This window comes from Epargyreus clarus, unplaced genomic scaffold (genome assembly GCF_041222505.1).
Source record: "Epargyreus clarus isolate Ecla_fem2 unplaced genomic scaffold, WU_Ecla_fem_2.2 ptg000012l, whole genome shotgun sequence".
Lineage (NCBI taxonomy): Eukaryota > Metazoa > Arthropoda > Insecta > Lepidoptera > Hesperiidae > Epargyreus > Epargyreus clarus.
Genome location: NW_027332220.1, coordinates 2,721,526 through 2,742,737, shown reverse-complemented (window position 1 = coordinate 2,742,737; position 21,212 = coordinate 2,721,526). Strand labels below are relative to the sequence as shown.

General features: G+C 35.9%; 1 protein-coding gene and 1 long non-coding RNA gene across 2 annotated transcripts in view; one reads left to right on the top strand and one right to left on the bottom strand.

Moving 5' to 3' along the window:
• LOC140746111 (uncharacterized) overlaps positions 1 to 11,897 on the top strand; it is a 35,958-nt gene extending 24,061 nt beyond the window's left edge. Inside the window, exons 15-24 of the mRNA XM_073078121.1 lie at positions 528 to 611; positions 2,018 to 2,174; positions 2,898 to 3,016; positions 3,989 to 4,082; positions 5,541 to 5,707; positions 6,106 to 6,210; positions 6,919 to 6,981; positions 8,785 to 8,850; positions 9,827 to 9,941; positions 10,442 to 11,897. Of these exons, the coding sequence (XP_072934222.1) occupies positions 528 to 611; positions 2,018 to 2,174; positions 2,898 to 3,016; positions 3,989 to 4,082; positions 5,541 to 5,707; positions 6,106 to 6,210; positions 6,919 to 6,981; positions 8,785 to 8,850; positions 9,827 to 9,941; positions 10,442 to 10,617 (1,146 nt within the window). The 3' untranslated portion in view covers positions 10,618 to 11,897. The remainder of the gene's footprint in view (positions 1 to 527; positions 612 to 2,017; positions 2,175 to 2,897; positions 3,017 to 3,988; positions 4,083 to 5,540; positions 5,708 to 6,105; positions 6,211 to 6,918; positions 6,982 to 8,784; positions 8,851 to 9,826; positions 9,942 to 10,441) is intronic.
• Positions 11,898 to 16,808: 4,911 nt separating this feature from the next.
• LOC140746112 (uncharacterized) lies at positions 16,809 to 19,081 on the bottom strand. The gene is made up of 2 exons (XR_012102748.1): positions 18,355 to 19,081; positions 16,809 to 18,146 (listed from the first exon to the last, which is right to left on the bottom strand). It is a non-coding gene; the product is annotated as an uncharacterized LOC140746112 (long non-coding RNA).
• Between the last annotated feature and the right edge of the window lie 2,131 nt (positions 19,082 to 21,212).

Sequence of the window (21,212 nt, the reverse complement as noted above, 5' to 3'; positions counted from 1 at the left end):
AATTTGATACATATCCCATAACTTCACAACTCTCTTATGATAAGCTCATGAATTGCTAAAGTCCGCGTAAAACTGCGAGTCTGCTCTGAATATAGAAATGAATCGCGTCGCCATAGCAAATTGTATGACTACACCTGCTCGCAACATTTTCAGACCGGATTAGCAGTTTGGCGTGAAATATACTAAACTAAACAAAACGAATATTGATTAATAACCAAAAGCGAAAAATGTTCTGAACCGTTTTGTCTCAACCTAAATCATTATACCCGAGGCTTCCCTCGCAGTCAAAGGATTTTTATGTAACCGTCGGGAACTGTACTTTTTTCGAGATGAATGGTACACTATGTTGTTGTTTGAACCCCTCTGACAACGTGTGTACAAAATTTGATGACAATCGATTATGTATTTGAAGCTTGAAAGTGTAACAAACAAACACACATTCGCATTAATAATATTGGCCTAGGTTAGTATAGTCCGCGCCAAACTGCTAATATAACTGCTGATATAACGTCAATTCGTCCGTGCAGATGCTGAACAAGAGCATGGAAGCGCAGAAGCCGGCCGCGCCGCACATCCCGCCGGACCTCGTGTTCCGGCTGCTCCAGGTGCAGGCGAGTGATGTATATGTTACCGTTAACTAACAACCGACCGGGAAACGTAACTAATGATAATGTCACTCGAAAAAAATCTAAAATCATGAGTAAACTTTGGTAAAATTAATCATTGAATTATTTGAAATATTTGCAAATTTATTTAATTCAATAATAGAATTTAAAGTCATATGCTTAAAAATGAAGCCTATGACACTGTCAATTGAAATGAATCCAACGACATCTCATATGTTACAATTCTTTAAGCAAAGTTAAGTTGAGAATAATGGGCTCGCAAAAAAGTGAAACAAATATATGTTTATTTGTTTGATGCGCCCGAAAAACATGCATATGATTATTGCCAAAAGAACATTAATTAGTAAAGCCACTTTGAAAAGTATCATTGTCAATATCAAAAGTATCATTACATGTATAAATATCACTTAGAATTGTATTATTTGTTCTTTTTTTGTTAAAACAATCTTCATTAATTTCATAAATTGAAGTCATGATATTAAAAGAAGTAAAGTATAAAGTCAAAAACAACACACATTCAATAGTGATCTTAATATATTGTTTGAAGAACCATTTTAAAACGAAAAATGTAGTTCAAACAAACGATCTTATGATAAATTATTATCAAATGATAGAATGACTGATTTGATTTCTGTATATTTTTATTACTTTTGAAAAAAAATATGAAACGAAGTATTAACGGTAACATATATACTAATAATTAGATTGATGTGTAGACAATGTGTGTAGATGTTATTTATTTTTTTGTTATTCACTCTTATTTTTATCATTCACTATTATTTGCGGTTTTTTTTATGTTATTCACATTTTTTTATTTTTTTTCACGGCTTTTAATGTTGTCTATGAATGAGCTTAGTGATATGCTTTTTAGTCATATAATCATTTTTTAGTATTATTACTGAATAATGATTATATGACTATTAGAAGGAAGTTTCAGTTTCAACCCCTGGTAGACTCGTTGTCTTGGAAGATAAAATTATGATTGTAAATTTAAATTTTGTTATTACATACTTATGTTTATTGCGCTTTTTGATGTTTTAGTTGTAGCTTAAAAGAAGTTTGTCCCAACATAAATTATGTTAAAAGACAGTCTACCAGATAATGTAAATTAGTAGTTTGATTTTGGTGGCAATACTATCACAGCTGTTTCTGTCATATAAAAGCAGTGTTTGTGCTGTTCGTGTAAAGGATGTTATATAGGAGAGATACTAACGAAAGGCGTACCTTATTCTTAGAGATAACAAATCTATGGTTGTTTTGCTTTAGATGTTTGGAATTAATTAGGATTTTAACTTTATCTGAAGTTGATTACGGCATCAGGTGGGCTGCACACTCATTCGCCGGTTCAATATCATAAATATTAACTCTGTTATCCTGTTGATTATGTTTAGCAGCAACAGCAACAACAGCAACAGCAGCAACAACAGCAGCAACAACAGCAGCAGCAACAGCAGAGGCAGCAGCAGCAGCAGGCGATGAACGAGATGGGACTCGGAGCCACCGACCGGGAGTTACTGCAGCGGCCGGAGGCGCAGGCCATCATACACGGTGAGTGTTGCAATGTTATTGGATTATTATTGATAACATAGATTACATTGTTATAGGTGTGGTAGTTAAAACTAACCTAAGTGGTAGTGTAGTCCTCGCAAAACTGCTAGTCCCCTCTGAAGTTGTTGCGAGCGGGTGTAGGCATACAATTTGCTATGGCGACGCGATTAATTTGTATATTCAGAGAGTCTTATTTGTAGTAGCTTCGTGGTGTGACTATGAAGATATTTTAGACTTTATTATTGCAATTAAATTATACTTTTTATTATATAATTAACTTATTGTGGTATGATCTTAATACTAGTAAAATCATTCACAGGTGGCCTAGGGAAGCACCCACCACCTTTATAATAGCAGTGTCAATTATTAATGTCTCCAATTTGAAGAGTGCCATATTTAGAGCAGTGATATTTACATGAGGCATTGTGCTTTAGTCTTCAGATTTACTAACGTGTATTTAAGTAGAGAGGAATGAATAAATATTCATTGTTTTTATTGTGTGGTCGATAACAACATTGTTTTAATTTTGTAATGTATGAAGTTTGTTGTTTTAAAAAAAAAAACAATATTTGGTAAATACAATGCAGTTGTTATCGAATTGAAAGCTAGCATTTTTTTTATTTAGTTTTGTTTTATGAAGAACTATAAAAAATGCAAAAGTCTATCCCATTGGTATTTAGACAAGTGTCGAAGCGTCGTTTGATCTACGATTGTCTGTTGCAGGCCTGAAGGCGGGCGAGATCACCGTGCAGCACCTGATGCAGCAGCTGAACAACCCGGGGCTGCAGAGCCGCCACCGGGAGGTGCTGCACACCATCCTGAGGCTGCACCACCAGCGGCAGGTGGGTGATGCCACACCTTCGACCATATAGTGACCATGTTTGGTTATGTTATACAGGGTAGATCCTTCATGCGACAATAAATGAAAACACAAGTCCTACGCCTTTCTTGGAACATGTTACAATAATTAAAAAAACACTTAACATCGAATTTCCAACAAACTTAATAAATGATGGGGTAAAAAATAGAACGCCATGTATAAACATCAGTTCATCCACCTTTGGCAATAGCGACAACAGCGCAGTGTCATGACATAAAATTTTGCTGCGAGTGTGGTCCTTATGTCTTAAGAATAAGGTACAATATGCATTTCCTTACGTTGACGAATTTGCAACATTGTAATTTTATTACGTCTCGATTTATAATGTTTTTGTGAATAGACAAAGCGTGTAGAAAATTCTAAAAATGCAAAAAAAAACCTGTGACTAAAGTACGAAATATATTTGATTGAAAATTTGTTTGGGAGGCTTGGGAGATGGATAGGTTCATGTGTTTAAATTTATTGTCGTATAAAAGTATCCACCTTGTATATAAACGTGTTAAGCCCCGCTGTTGTTTAAAACAATTAACAAACTTAAGCACCGTTGGGCGTCGTCGGAAGTTGGATAGGTGATCGTTAGTGGCAAAATTTGGTCAGTGTTGTTATCGGACGATATCAGTTTTTAAACCTCGTTGAAGGCCATAAGTATAGTTAAAAGAAGATCCATACTTAATGGTCACAGGCCCTCTACCAATACCCCATATCAAGCCTAGCTGTGATATAAAAGATACACCAATACAGAAACGTTACTTTGATTACTCTCAAATTTCTGTTTAGATTGATATTATGCTTAACACACTAGATTCTATATAGGTAAAGGTACATATCATTCTAAGGACAGCTATTTTTCTCGTTATTCCTTACAGATTTGGCCATCATGTGAGCATAAACGTTTTTCTTGAACCATTATTTAATATTTGTATTTGTCCATCAGCAAATGGGTTCCCCACTACCGGGCAGCATGGGCCCCCCGCCACAGCTTGTGGTGCCCCCCACTCATCAACCGTTAAGAATTTCACCATTGCCGAGTAAGTAATATTGCTATAACATCTCCATTTATATCACTACAAATAAAAGTATACTTGTTCAGTTATTCACCAGTGAAGCTGGGTATTTATCTGTGTTCATGTTCATTTTTAACCATGGGAACCATATTAATGTAATATTTATGTTTTTATACATTAACATTGCATTTTCATTTGCTAAATAACTTTTTCATTCTAACGTAACACATAACGTTTATGTACTGTAAATACTACAAAGGGAGGTAGTTGCTAGTTTTGCTAGTGGCGCCTCCCCAAACGGACAGACAGACAAAATCATAGTATTGTTATATGTTCACTTTATATACAGTATTACTTATTCTATTTTCACGCTTTCGCCGTTATCTAGATGACAGCTTAAAGTGTAACTGTGCTAAACCCAAAATTATTGATGGATACTTTTATAAAATCCAACTAAGAATAATAGGTTTGTAAAATAAGTGATTCCATTACAATTTTTGTTATGATTTTTCTTATTAATGCTTTCCCTCGTACTCTTTCAAATTATATCAAAACGAATGTACCTATAAAATAATTTTGAAAGAAACAAGAAAGAGAGGAATATTTATTAGTAAAAAAAATACTACACCATAATTGACTTAAATAATAGTAGCCATGCTTTTTAAATCAGTACATTGCTACAGTAACATTTAGCACTGTTACTCATTGAGCGGACATCTACGTTGTACTAACAACACGTGTAAGCTAGTTTATACTAACCACACGTGTAAGCTAGTATATACTAAAAACACGTGTAAGCTAGTGGATTGTACTATGGCATTGTCCCGTTGTCCCGGACGCAGCGTTCTCGTGCGTATCGCCCATCGCCATGGTCAGCCCCAACACGCTGGGCGTGCATCATACAGGTAATATTGCTCGTGTATTAATAATGTGCTGCACTTAACTAAACTTAGTATTTTACACTTGTAATATTAGTTACACTTGTGTTTTTTAAATCTTTAGTCTTTATTCTATAAATATCTTTAAAAGAAATAAAGCGTCAAGAAAACTTGTCAAAATTGTACATTGTAGACTTCATTTTTTTTGGGTTTTTAATTATTTATTCATTCTTTATTTATAATTGTCCAATTTGAAAGATTTCGTTTAGCTCATTCTAGTGAAGTAGGTATCAAATATTTTGTTGAAATTTAAAAAGAGATTAAATGGGCGTTTTTACTTATGTCATGGTTGAATCCATCAGAACACTGATTTTCGGGCTTATGTGCGTTGTACATGTCAGATCCCAACACTACTATAATACTACATTTACTGCAGTTGCACAATTGCAACTATCTAAGCAATTCCTATCTAAGTAAGTTTGACGTCCCTCGTGACGGGTAGTCACGTTTTCCGGGTTCGACTCAAGGACAGAAGCTATGAATTTCTAGCTATCTGTTTTGGGTATGTGGGTTTGCCTATCGTAATCGATGTTCGTCACGCCAGGTGCGCCCCCCGCGCGGATCCCGTCGCCCCGCGAGCTGGCGGTGCACACGCAGAGCATCATGCAGAGCGCGCTGATCAAGAAGAAGCTGGAGGAGCAGCGCGAGAACTACCGCCGCCGCCACGAGCAGCCCAAGCAGCCCACGCCCATCTCCTTCACGCCCACATCGGTGAGACCGCGCGGCACGTGGTGACGTCACGAGATGACGTCACGGACACGTTGACGTTGCGCACACATTCGAGCGTTATGCGGTATAGTCCGCGAAAAACTGCTAGTCCGCTCTGAATCTAGAAATGAATCGCGTTACGATAGCAAATTGTATGAGTACACCTGCGAGCAACGACTTCAGAGCGGACTAGAAGCTTCTTGGCGCGTACTATACCTATATGTGTTGTTAGTAATAGATCTGTCTAATTTTAGCCTCGTTATAGGTCGAAATTTGTCAATTTGTACTAGGCTTCTAATTGTCAATTAATACCACTCTCCAACACCTTACTTTCTTACACCATTAAACACAATATGTTTAAAAAGTTTAATGTCGAGATTGATTGATTTATTGTCTATCAGGTGCTACGCAAAATGACTGCCGAAAAGGAATCCGAAGCGCCCAGTCCGAAACAACAGCAGCAGTGGGGACCGCACAAGCTACCCCAAGGGAGACCTATCGTCAAGGTATGAATTATATCTTACCACTATAACATACTCAATTTATTTGAAGGTGATAGATATAATCTTTTGTGGTTAGACTCCAGAGGCACCACCGCCACACATATTTGAAATGTAATTACAATTTTTGTGTCGATAAAGATATTATTATTATAAAAAAAAAAAAAAAAACAACTATTAAGATAGAAATAGGTGTGGCGCTGTTGGTCTTGGTTGTTTCAATATAAATAAAATAATTATTTTATTTATATTGAAAAGTAAAAAAAAAATGTCCCATATGGATGAGTCAAAAGATCTGTTTCGAAGAATCATCCCTGTAGTAATGTTAACTTCAGGTCTCTGTTCATAAAAGGGAAATTCGGACTTAAAAATGTTAAATAGAAGCCACTTACATCTCGAAATATATTTTACATATACTTTATCTAATATGTATTAATAAGAAACATTTTTCATTGATTCGGACAAAAAATAAAAATAATTACAACATTAATAGTAAATCCAATCAGCATAATAAAAATGGGTATCAGATTATAATTTTAATATCAATGAAATCTGCCACTAATCATTAATAAATTTTATTTACTTTAATTAATTTAATTAAATTTATTTACTTGTCACTTAAGCCTCCTCCGGTTAAAATCCTGGAGTATTGATGCTGTGTAACTATGTATTGTATAAATATTATTATATTGTTGTATATGATGATGGTTTCAGGGTAACCAAAGTGGTGTAGCGACATATACAGAATACCCCCAGCACTACATGAACCATCAGCCGGTTAGTGCTACCAATGTTAATACGGTTTGACTTACAGCTCGGTCGACTTAACTAGATACTTGGCTTTAATAGCTTTCCTGCTTCTGCTTATAGTATATTTACAACAATTATGGTGACTCCATAGTCACAATTATCACACATTTAAAGCTGATAGAATCGTTTATGTTTCGACTCCGGCGCACCACCGCCACACCCATTTCTGCCTCATAACAGCAGTGTTAGGCGCTGCTGTGTTCTGGTTTGAAGCGTGTGGTAAGGGAGACATACTTTACCGAGGCGTTTCAGCTTAGTCCTCAGACTGTTTGTCCACTGCATCGTCACCGAGCCGATACCGAGAACGAGACTATTTCGGGTTGATTTTAATTATATCGTGACGGCGTTAGTTTGTCCACTGCGACCGATATCGGCGGTTTATTTTGTTCGATCGATATCGGCGTGTGACGGCAGTGTATGGACAAGTTCCAATGTGTTTTTCATTGCTGGCACATCGGTCACGCCGATTTACTCGGAATATCGACAGCCGGGATGACTGTGCTCGGGTGACGGACGTTCGGTGGACAAACTGCTATAGTAAATGTATTATGTAGTACAGTAATTATCGGTATCGGCTCGGTATCGGTCGTTGGTGGACAAACAGCGTCAGGGGTAGCCGAGATCTGTGGCCGAACTCAGGTAGGAATATCTAATCCTATCTAGGGTTGATTACAGAAGTCCATGGGCTTCAGAAGCCACTTAAAATAAGATGGGCTTTATGCTCGTTTGCTACTTCAACAATAACAAATGCATTTTTTTAATTCTTTATTTTCTGCATTGTATTACATCTATATTATTATTATTTTTCGTTCCAAATGAGCAAATTAAATACTAGATTAAAAGTAAATGTTCAAAAGAAATGCTATATAATTATATTTTATATTCCGTTTCGTCCCCCTTTACTCGTCAATTTTTATGCTTAATAACATTATTTAAAAAGGTATATTTCTACACATAATGCATGAATGTGACGTCATGAGTGAAGTATCTAGTTAAAGTTGACCGTGTGTACCTTACTAATATGGTTTGTGGGTATTGGGTATGGACTAACACTGCTTACTATGGTTTTTTTTTAAATGATTTGAGTGTGTCGACGCTTTGTAATGACTGCTTATTAAAAAAGTAACAATATGCAATATTTTTTGCTTTTCAATTAGTGTAATTTGTCATTTGTATAAATTTATGAAAAAAATTGCATTGTAGAGTTTCGTTCGCCGCTACTTGTCCATAACGAAACACCTTACGAAGTGATGGTAGATATATTGACGTGTCAAAATAATTCTGTAAAGAATCTATTTTGATTAAAATATTTTTATTTTTATTTAAATTACATGTGTACATTTAAATGAAACCAAAGTACCTGACTCTATGAAATAAAATTCAAAAAATTGTGTTTATATTTGTTATAGATCTGTTTAAATAATACATTAACATCAATTGTCATTTAATAAACACCTTAATTTTGTTAATGTCAAGATTCAATGTTCTTTTATATTTTTTAATATATTTCGGTGTAAGTAGCTTCTACTAACAATGCCTTTTATACAACAGCTTTATATTGTTTAAAAGATTTTAATGATGTCATTATTAAATGATATCACTAAAATCTCTTATATTATATTATATAAGATACTAATTAACTAACTAATTAAGTAATTACTGTTAGGAAGGAGTCTACGGTGATTTTTAATTTTGAACAGAAACAAGTGTTAAATTTACTTAAATAACATTGAAAATATCCTTTAAAATGATGTGTATTTTAAATTCCAGCAACAAATGGTTGGTGGCGCCCGCTCTTTCCCCCATCCGCAACAGAGGCAGCAGGTACCTAATAACGTGAGTCAATGTTAAAATTTATAAAGTTAACTTACATTACATAGATTTTCTCTATGTATAAAGAATATCTCAATGAAATGTGAAGTCTATCAATTCGCATTTGACATGTGCGGTGGACTATGGCCTAATTCATCTCATTCTGAGAGGAGACCCGTGCCCAGCAGTGGGATAGTAACGGGTTCATGAAGGTTACAAGGATTTTGTGATAATTTGTAAATGTTAGTATGTATTGATGTATTTGTGTATGCGTGTGCGTGCATTCGTATATGTGTTGCATATTTCGACTCCTACGTATAATATCGTAACTGAAAAATGACAACTTTAAGAAAAGTTTAGAATATGCTAAAATCTGCATTTCGGCAGGTATCTCTATAGAATTTAACATACATATATGTTTTATTTTATACGCTTTATAGCGTTACTTGTGTCGATAAAACACATTAAAATAAGGCAGTATAATATGCAATAAAAATTAAAAGGTACTTTTGTGGGTTACGATATTACACGTAGGAGGGGTTGATTTTATTGCTTGCTCAAATGCCCGAAATCTGATTTTATACTATATCGTTGAGATTGCGCAACTCCATTATCTCTCCATTGGAAGAGAGTTTCGGACGCGGTTGTAACATACATTAATCTGAGGGCACTAGAACGTTTGACGATGGTTAGTCCATCTTTTAGAAGCGTTCTGTCTGACATCAGAATTACAAAGAGGGGAGGGGCTATTTTTCTTTTGTATAAATTTAACTCTATAATCAAGTAACTTTACAGGCATACATAGTTGTTCGTCTCTTTAATTTAATGTCTCATAATCATTAAAATTTGTAAATTTATAAATTTTAATGATGATAATACTTACTAATACTAGATTTAAGTTCTTACTAACACACATGGATCAACGTAATCTGTTAAATTAAATTAAATATGACATTAACATGGTGACCACGATATGAATATCATAATTGTTTGGTTTCAGTACAACAACATGAACATGAACAATATGAACAGCATGAACAACATGACCCGCGGCATGCCCAGCGGCACCACGCTGCACCAGCTGCTGGTGCAGTCGCATCAGAGGAATATCAATGGTTAGTATACTTTAAGGTGGTAGAACCCTTTGGGACTCTACTATGCCATATCTATATGTTTCTAATAACGGCAGAGTCCAGTGCTTACTATGATTTGGATTGAAGGTGGTAAGAGAGAATGACAAATTTACGGCAGTCCAATATACTCTTCATAGGTAGCAATGAATCTATGGCCGAAGTCAGGTAGGATACTAATCATATTCAGGGTTGATTATAGATGTCATTTGGCGGGAATTGACCCCTGAAAACTTTGCCTTTAAAATAATCAAAATCTGGTATAATGACATTTTTTACAAAATAGTGAATTTATAGGAATTTACGTATAATCTTAACAATATAACAAGTTTGGCTTGATCATGCCTTTAAAATGTATAGCATGCTAAAGTCCGCTTCACGTTCCGCGAGAAAAACCCGATCCTTGTAGGCTCCACATTCTTGTTTCTCGAGCTTTTCTCGCGAGAATGTGTAGTGGGCTTAAATTTAAATGTTTGTCTCTACAGAGATGGGTGGCAACGGCGCCGGCGGCGGCGACAACCAGCTCGCGCGGTGGTTCTCCCCGGAGCTGCTGGCGCGCGCGTCCGCCGGCAAGCTGCCCTCCGTGCACGTGCCCAACGCGCTCTCGCTGGAGGACCTTGAGCGGCACCACCACTCGCCGGCGCCGCCCGTGCGCAACTGAGCGCGCGCGGGACTCGGGCCGCCGCGCGGGAGGGGGGAGCGGGACGGAGACACGTGGCCGCGTGCTAGAGGGAGCGAGACGAAGTGGGACAGGGACGTGGCAGCGCGCGCAGGGGGAACGGGACGGAGACACGTGGCCGCGTGCGAGAGGGAGCGAGACGGAGTGGAACAGTGACGTGGCAGCGCGCGCAGGGGGGAGCGGGACGGACAGACGAGAGAGCGAAACAGGAAGCGATATATTTTGTGCGATTATACAAAGATGCGATTATACTTGTAGCGTGAATGCGTGAGTGAATGTGTGAACGAGCGAACGGTGAATCAACTTTTCGATATACACGAGTGTTAATAGAATCAAATTGTATGTGTTGTTGTACGCGTTTCCCTTCCCCCCGGAGCTGTATCGATTATATTAATGTACAGTTACGAGGCACTATTTTTTTCGAACTTAGTCGTATGATTATTATATTGTACGTGTCAACGATTGAGAATGAGAGTATTATCAACGGGTGCGTTTATAGACGCCGATTCGTTGCAGTGTCGGCACGTCTATAACCCGACCCGTGAAAGACAACGTGTACATTATATTGTGTTAGATATAATGTAGATCTTAAGAATGAATCGGATGTAAATTTACAATGAAGTGTGACCGCTTGTAATGTCGATTTGATTTTCAAGTTGAAAACGAAGGCTTATGTAATTATCAAATTGTCTCTCTTGTCCTTATATCGGAAATGGTTGTGTCGTTTATAAATTGAATAAATTTTGTCAAATCGTATCGAATCAGTATATAAATTGTTTGAAAGGGTAATTTTATCAGCGTTAGCATTTCTTTTGCTATTTTAATTGATCTCTATTTTTTTTTATTTAAAACTGTCTAAAGATGATTGTGGTAATTTTAACTATATGATTATTACGTTACGGAATTTACTCGTGTTTGAAGGCACAATTTTTAAAATCATTCTCAAAATTGCAGTATATTGTTTTTGGTGCAACTATCAGTTGTACTGCAAGCTTAAAAGCTTCGCATCTAGTTAAATTTTAAACTGTGTTCGTTAAAATATCAAATTGTACAAAATTTATAAGAGGGTAGTTCAAAGATTAATTCAAAGGTCGCCACTTCTTTTATTTTATAATATATAGCTAGTCTGTTAATGTTTAAACTTATTATTGTTTCGTGCCGACTTCAATACTGTTAGATGCACCACTAGCGCCGTCAGCGGCAAATATAAACATAATTCGAATTGAAATTACTCTACCAATGAAGGACATGGAATTTGTCAACTACATAAGTGTTTGTCTCGGACGGTTTCTATGATTTAGAAAGGGATAGTTATATTGTAAATACTTCACCTATCTTAGGCCGGGCGTCAGCTGTCGCGGGGTACGTTTGGTGTATTCAGTTTTCGAATTAAAATTACCGCATTGTATAAAGCAAGAGTAGTGTTGGTTGAATGTGGGCAAGTCGTGGCGGTTGTCCCAGTTAGGATGGGTGTCCGGCGGTGGGATAGGTTGTGGCTCTATTGTCTGTGTGTTAATCAAACGTGTACGTTGTTTTTTGACGAATATATTTTACAGTTTTTTCAGGAACGTCATACATTATTGTTCCCACTGTTGGGCTTAATAGAGATTCCGTTAGTCCGTTGATTTTGAAACTATAATGGTACGACTTGCTTACATTTACAAAAAATTTGGAAAATGTAGTATAAATCTTTGGCGCTTCAACTTGTGTTCTACCCTGCGGCGGCTCCCTGTCTAAACAAAAAAAACTTGATAAGTAAATATAAAGGGCGTCGGGCCTTGCACGCAGGCGGTTTGCCGGCGAAAACCGTCTGATAACATAAATCTATCGATATTTTAACACTTGTAAAAAAAAAAACACATTGATAATCCGGTCATTTACTGTCGGTGAGAAATGTTTTTAAAAGGCATAGTATGTGGATAGAAAGTGCATAAAATAACATCATGGAATACACATTCATGGAACACACTATGGAAATATTTAATGCGTAAAGTGTTAAGAATTTAACATATCTATGGTTTTCATGAAATAACATGTTTCGTGCGGGAAAATACCAATGATTGTGACGACAATATATATAACTAGATATTAATAACCCAAAAGTAATGTAAATATAATTATTGCATCATAACCAACAACTCAACTTTGGCGGTAATTTAAACGCGCCGGTTATAAACCGCCCGTGTGTGCGTAGCCTAAGTGGATAAGTGACATAGGACGGGAAACTGCGTGACTGCATTTTTAAAAGCATGCACTGTTTTACTAATCCAAATGAGGCTGTAAGAACCAGAGTAGCCTACCTACAAAAAACATGATTTACAATATGCAGAAAAGTAAAAGTGTGCAACATTTTTAAATTACGAAAATACGGATAGGTTAAAAGTCATTAAAATGCAGTTGGGCCAGCTGGTTCTAGCAGACTCAAATCAAAATAAGGAAGCAAAAAATTAAAATATTTTTTTCAATTTCAATATGAACATAGGTTCATCACTATAGAGTGAATTTCGTTAATATGACATATGGGATTACATAAGATCTATTTGACTGATATAATACAGTTTATACTTTGTCTTGCTTAGGTACGAATAAAGTAAATCATCAATTTGTTTTTTCAATAAAAGAAGTTTAACACAAAAACAAGGTGTTAGCTTGATAGTGCAGTTACGTATGTGGTAAGCTTTAGAAAGGAAAGTAAGAGGAAAGCTTTTATTTGAACCGTTTACTTTTCTTTTCTTTTATTTCTTCAAGTTTGTGAGTCGATGATGAATGGTGATTCTTTGTGAGGGCGAGTTTAATTGATCGAGCGTTGATTTATTAAATGGGGTTTAGATATTATTGAATATACCATCGGAAATTGACTGTTGGTATTTCCACCTACCTCCCATTCCATTGATATACCCCTAACGCCCGTACTCCCTTTAATGACAACCCTCTACCCCGTTATCGCTCATAAAATATACTTTTTTTAATACTTTCAATGCGTTTAGCGCCCATATATATAACGTCCCTTTATTAATAGAACGATTTATACAATTCTTGCCTACTCACGATCTTAGACAGGCAAAAATCGTATAAATTAATTGTATTGGCGCGAGTTTTAGATTTTTTTTTAATATAGGTCCGTTATCAATCTATGCAAATTTTGCATACTAAAGTTAGCAATTTGACAATTTCAAGTATGCAGAAATTGACAAGTGTCAATTAGACAATTTCGAGTATGCAGAAATTGTCAAATATCGATCTTTGGGTAGGCAATACAATCGATAGATTGATTATTAGCAACGAGAAATGATCGGGCACCTATTGTTCTAATTTACCGACCTTTCCTTACCCTACAAAGCAACTGACCACGCCGTTATGGTCACCAGTTCACGGACCCATACCCCCAGGGTCAAGATAAAAATTATGATAAGAAATTTTGGATATAATATTAATGGAGGTTGTGTATTATTAAAACTTAACGCACGATCCTTTGAACTTGCCCGACGTACTATATATATGTATATCTATACACACGTCGTGTCTTCGGTTGTGTTTGTATGCATTTTTTGTTACACGTACACGCGAATCAATAAAGATGTATTGCGTTCGTCGGATAGTGTAATTGCTGTAAAATAATGTCGATGTAGTACGGCGAACTTTTCGTGCGTGTGGCGGATTTGTTCGGCTATGTTCTATTGTCTATGGTCATTTGTTGATTGTTCTTTAAGCGATGTTGCATTATTCCCAAGTAAAGTTTTTTGACGTAAATGACGATCTCAAAACTAAGTTATTTGTCATTATCATTCGATAGTCGCTATATGTGAAATATTGATAAATATAATAGCTAAAAATTTTCCACTCAGTTTTGACAATCTAGCGACATTATTAGGGCCAGTGGCGCCCCCGCCACACGCACAAAAATTAGTCGAACTATACATGTCTTGGTGAATTTGGTTTTGAACACGAGTGGAGTGGAATGGTATCCCCCCCTCCCCCGTCCTCCCCGTTTTTTGTAACACTTTATATCCCCGGCTTTTCGTATTAACGACTTGTTGTTTTTCTTTTTTCTATTAATTAGTTTTTTCGACGCCGAGTTCGAGATGTGAATAGGAACATTATGTGTCAATTATTATTGTTTATTCTGTATTTGTGTACTCCCATTCGGACAATAGCGTAGTTTTCGAACCGTCCAACCGCTGTGTCTAAACGCAATCCCGGCTCAAAATTCCTATTCTGTTTCGTTTGTATTTATTGATGGACGGTTGACGTTTTCTGCTGATGTTGCTGTGATGTCTTAAACATGGGAATTGTTTGTAGACAATTTGGTAGAAGTATTTAAGTTGCGGTCGAGTTCATAAGCCTAGTCATGTGACAATTTATTGCCCGTGCTCATTTTCGGGCTTGAAGTCTTTATAAATACAAATGATGTACTGAACGCCGACTAAATAGTACACATTGCATATTACAACGTTTATTAACATGTACTTTGCTTCAAAAGTAATATTGGATTCGAATTTGGGATTCTACCCCGAGCATGAAATTCAAACTCCACTCCAACGGGCAATAAACTTGATAATTATAACGGTCGATGTTATCATAAAACTCGTTTCAGACATCCAGTAGTCAGAGGAAATGCTCAGCCGATAGAAGCCTATGTCCTTTGCGAACCGAATAATGACACGTTAAAGTTACAGGAACAGCGAAGCGCGGTTGACTGTGTGTGTGAGAGTGTATGGTGGTGTGTGTCAGACGGATGTGTCGATTGCATGCTCTGTGTGACAGTTGTGTCGTGTTTTTGACACGTGTTTTGATGTTTTTCCTTTGCGACTGCCAGACGGGCGCATTAGATGCGTTTCGTTCTCATTTAGCGGCAATAGAAGCGAAATTTTCTGTTATACTGACTCGTTGACGGTTTTCGTTTCGGTGGGCCGCAGAACTCGAGATGCGCTTACGTTAACAAACAAGATATGTCTCCTGTAAGCTTTAAATTATTGATTAAAGAGAAATTTGAAAGTTTATTGTGTTTTATTAAGTTTCTTGTCAGACGACTCCATCGCTTTTGATAGGTAGTTGAAAATAATGTAATTTCGTTTATAATTTAAATAGTGTTATATTTAGAAAAAAAAACCCACCTTTCCAGTGACAGTCCATAAAAAATAACACCAAACATATAATTATTTTAAACATAGGACAGATCAGATAGGTTAACGCCCAGTATTTATTCTCCATCTACACAACGTTTTGCCTACAAAGCCTACAAAGACATTGACAGATTCTGCATACAAGACTATTCAATTTACTTATTTCTTAATGATCCTAAAGTGGGCATTTTGAGGACATTTAGGGCCCTAAAACTGTGGTCTATGTACTTAATGAAAAAATATACAAAAAGGCAGAGTAGCTAAAAAATATTAATAATTTTGTGTACAGACGCGCCTGTGAAAAAAAAAATTCATGCGCACTTTTGTATTTCACGTAACTACTACTAGGCGCATTTGTACTTTTTCGTTCACCTAAACTTTAAATATCTATAGATTTTTCTTCTTTAAATATCTTAGTTCTTTCTGTTATCGCAAGTACTGTACTTCTCACCCACTTTACTGTACTCAGAACTATGTAAAACTAAATCTCTGATTAAAATTTACCTAAGAACGGTGGGAAGCAAGACTAATAATAAGAAAAATGAATCAGACAAACAAGTATATACAAAGACTCAGTAATTTAAAGTGATGTAAAATGATACGTCTATGCATATTGCATATACATGTTTTCAGCTGGCAAAGATTTTGGGGACATACAAACAAAATTGCTATACACATGGACATAGATATAGGCTTGTTAAGGGAGTCAAAAGCTGTAGTGTAGACGAATTCTGTGAACAAAAAATGTCTACTAGTTCCGGAATAGAAAATCTCTAAGTCTGCGAAGAACAAAACGGTCTTCCTGTTTATATAATTCTTCTTATATCACCTATGCTATAAAGATGTATGCGGCCATAAAACATGAGCCACAAGCTTACTGCGCAATTTTTTAGTTACCCAAGTCTCGACGCGACCTCCAACTCAACAGATTATACTCGTATATACCAATAACATTATATTGTAAGTTTTTAAGGTCATATGAAAGGCCATCGAGAGTTCAAGATGGTTGTGACAGGTTCAGTAAAACAATGCTTGAAATAAAACATAATATTGAATTGCGGAACAGTTTAATTCATTATATGTCTTACACTAAACTTGGGGGATACAGTAGGAATATAATTGTGTGAAAGTCGACTAAATTCGTGCGTGCGACGACAATGTTAACCATTCTGCGACTGCGCCAGTTTATTGATAATTTTCCTTCCTCTCGACGATATAGGCTAGCTACGATACTGGTACATACAGTTACCTACAAATATTCAGACTCAAGTATTCAAGACTTATCAAACCCGCTTATCTATATGCGACCAGTTCCCGCGTCGCTCAACAGATGGCGTTACGTATGCCTACTTTGGAATCTTTGTTCATTTACATTATCATAACTATAGGTACAAAGTACAACCACGTTCGCGCGCTAGGCTTTAGAAAGCATACTACATAACTACTATGAGTTGTTTATTAAAACCGCTGGTGCGATGATACGTACGTAGGCCGCGTCCTGTAGTATTCGAGTAGATGTGGTATCTACTTACATGTTGGAATTAGGCTGTTAGGTGCACGAGTAAGTATGATATCTACTTACATGTAGGAAAGAATGAGAATATCTACGGAAAAAGATTGGACATTTGCCAAGAAACTTGCAAGAAACGAATGACGTGTAGCTACTTAGCTATAAATACGTAATCATCATTTTCTATCAATACACACAGCTTCAAAGTTTGGAGTTTAGAGAAACATAGAACAAAACATAAAACTCTTTTTATTTTGAAGAAGAATTTTTAAGAGAAATGTATGTAGACGTCTAAAAATATCTTCATTACTATCGCCTAGAAATGGAATAGGAATTCCTGTTAATAAAAAATATTGAGATAAACTCATTTATTTTGTTTCCCAGCCTTTATACCAAAACTAATTATCTCTTGCCGTTTGAAAGTAGATGAACCAGTTAAGACGGGACTCCCGCAAAGAAAGGAATACGCCAAGTACTTTTGCCTTTAAAAACATGTCTAAAAATTTTTTTTCGCCCACAAATGACACTGAGCGGAAGAATATTTATATTAATAGTAATAAAAATTAAATAGGTATTACGTACACGCTCATGGCGTACAGGGGGCCTACCACTATCTTTTAAAAACCATCATAGTTCAGAAAAGTTTCCTTTCAATATTATATCATTATTTTGTTTTGTATCACGATCTCCTTAAAACAGTAAAATATTCCGTCGTACGCAGTTGAACATACTTAAACCCTTATTCATTTTCGCTTATCCATTGTATAGAACAAACTGAACTTGTCACATTTTTCTTAAAAAGTTAAATTTGCAAAAAAAGAATGATAGTTTTGACCGACCTAATACAAAACTGCTCATTGTAATGTTATAAAAACATTCTTTATATCACGGCGTGCGTAAATTGACGTTTTACGCACGCTTCGCGTGCGCAAAACCCCCATTTCCGACCCCGTAATATAAAATTTTATACAACACGCGGACGAAAAATGTTTTTCTGACTCGTGTGATTGCAGTCCTCGCCTGCGGCTCGGCCTGCAAACTCACACTTGTCAGAAAAAAATTTTTCGTCCTCGTATCGTAATGTACTATACTTTAACGAGGTCGTGGTACGAAATTTCAATGTATGATTAAAATAATATTGTTTTAAGAGGTGATAGTAACCCCCTGATTCGTGATGGCCATAAGTTTAAGAAATGGAGTACCTATCTCTACCGTATTACAAGTTTATCTTGTGTAGTTATTTACTCGATTCACATTAGTGTTAGGATTAATAGCAACTTTTCTTTGAGAATTTGTTCTTCGAAATACTATCACTATTACTATATTCAAAGTGGTAATATCTACTTTTAGGTACTATAATAGTATAACTATAATAGTGTTGAAGAACGTCTTCAAATCATTCTAACTATGATTTCAAGACATTCTTCAAATCATTCCAACTTCCTTAATGGTACTATTGCATCTGACCGATATCTATATGTCCTACAGATCTCTATAGATAGTAGATAAGTGGTACGGTACTGATATGGTACGGATATAAGTATACCTGATACTTGTGATTAATTGACTAGCTCATTTGTTGCTTCAAATTCATAACACAATAGATATTATAATAGGTAACTCATTGTTTTTAATGAGTTATTAGTTCGAGTATCTTTGTGATGAATTGGTGCCAATTATATTTCACATTTAAACTAGAAATAATCTCCAAATGATTTATTTATTGCTTGTAATCTGTTCTGATGTCATCATTAAATATATTTTATCTTTCCAAAAAATTTTTATGCCTACTTATAGTACTTATACAGACAATCCTGCTAAAAGTATCCTATTTGCATCAGTAATCATCATCATTTACGTGATGACTAACATCTTTCTGTCATCATAATTGCTACCTTAAACTTGGAAAAGTGCTTAAGTAAGTATTTAATTTATAAGTAATTGAAGTTAGTATTTAATTTATAAGTAATTGAAGTAAGTATTTAATTTATCGGCCTTTTGGAATATAAAGTTAGTCCGAAAACCAGCTACAATGCAAGGGTACTCATCTGCCTATCAACATTTGGCTAGATGGACCGAAAAATAATGAAATATTTGTCATGTCACAGTAATTTTTGAAAGTGACTAGACAAATGAAACCCTTATTTGTCTTAATGCCGCAAATTCTTCTGCCTTTTGCCGTCGGTACAACAAAACCTTGCTTTAATTTAATGGATTTAAAGAAATTTAATGTTGAATACAGAACTCCTGAATAGATATGACAAAAGATAATATGCATCTTTTCTAAGAAACATTGTTACTTAAAATCTAACAATCTAATCATTGGATGACTGTTACATAGTAAAGTTATATCAAACAAAGATTCGTAAATGGCAGAGTTCCGGACCTAAGAAAAAAAGGAAACTGTGTTTTGGTTTTAATTTTGGTGTTAATTTCTCGAGGAATTCTATTTCAGTCTCTTTGCAACACATCTGCGAACAATTTAAGGACTATTATATTATGAAGTTGATTAAAGAATATGTCCTCGAGAAGCAGTGGACACTTATTTTCAAATTGTTCTTAAGTAGGCTTATAGCTCGTTAGCTGGCGTCGCTGGATCAACTTGCGATTAGGCCACTTGTCCACATATACTTGGATATACATATATTTCCCCACTGGGAAGTATTTCAAGAACAAAAAATAGATTACCCTGAAACTTGTAACTTTAGCGAATAAGTAACGCCTGACGCGACTGCCAAAACTACTGTCAAACAATGGTGACGCGTGAATAAGTGACTGTTGACAGATTTTTCGAATAAAATCAAATAATCAAATCTCTCGCCGGTCGCCTAAGTAACGTTGGTCGCCCTTTAGTGGCCCAAAGCTACAGCGGTTCAGTAAGTTAAGAAACTATTGTTCAAGCAACAGTATCCAGCCGGCCTTAGTCTTTATGGCCAACAATATTTTCCACTTACGGTCCACCTAATGGTAAGTGGCTATTGCTGCCCAGTGACATCTGTAATCAACCATAGATAAGATTAGAGTCCTAGTCCTACCTACTAGAGGTCGGCCACAGGTACGCCGCTAACTCTGAAGACAAAGCTGGAATGCTTCAGAAAATTAAGTCTCCCTTACCACACCCTTCAAACCAAAACACAGCAGCGCTTTACACAATTATTAGATAGAAATAAGTGTGGGTGCCATTGGAGTCGAACCACCGAAGGTTCTATCACCTTTAAATTAATTACCGTAAAACTGTGTGTCTAGTTTATTTTGACTTTACCACAAAAATTAGACGATTTTTAAGTGTGTTAACAAGATCCTTACTAACAGGAAGTTTTAATTTTGTGTACCTACGCATGATTGAAGTAACCGACTGGATTGATAACTTGATAAAGTTGATATGATTGGTGTTTTTTATTTAGCAACCTCATCATCAACCTATTACTGTCCCACTGCTGGGCACGGGTCTCATCTCAGAATGAGAAGGGTTAGGTCACAGTCCATCGCGTTGACCAAATGCGTATTTTGCAACCCATTGCACATTATTTGGTCCTAGTTTTAGCCTCTTAGTGAGATTTGTTACAAAATGTTCACTGTAGAAATGTTGTTAATCTATTACTAAAGTCTAAAATTTATTAACTTTTGTGGTGTATGATTTTACTCTGCAAGATTAAATTAATCCCCTCAAGGCTTCCAATATTTTAATTAAATCGTAATATTGGGCTATAACAGCGCTTAACGAAACATTCTTTGATAAGAAACAGTTATGACTCGTATAACTACTAAATACGAAACCTACTAACTATCGTTATTGTTTCGCGAGTAAATCTAATCTAATATATCTAATATAATTAAACGTACATTACTTACTATAACCACCTCCTTTTTGAAGTCGGTTAAAAATAGAGTAGAGTAAGTATTATGTATGTCTTCGTCTAATGTACGAGTTGAATTCTCATCCA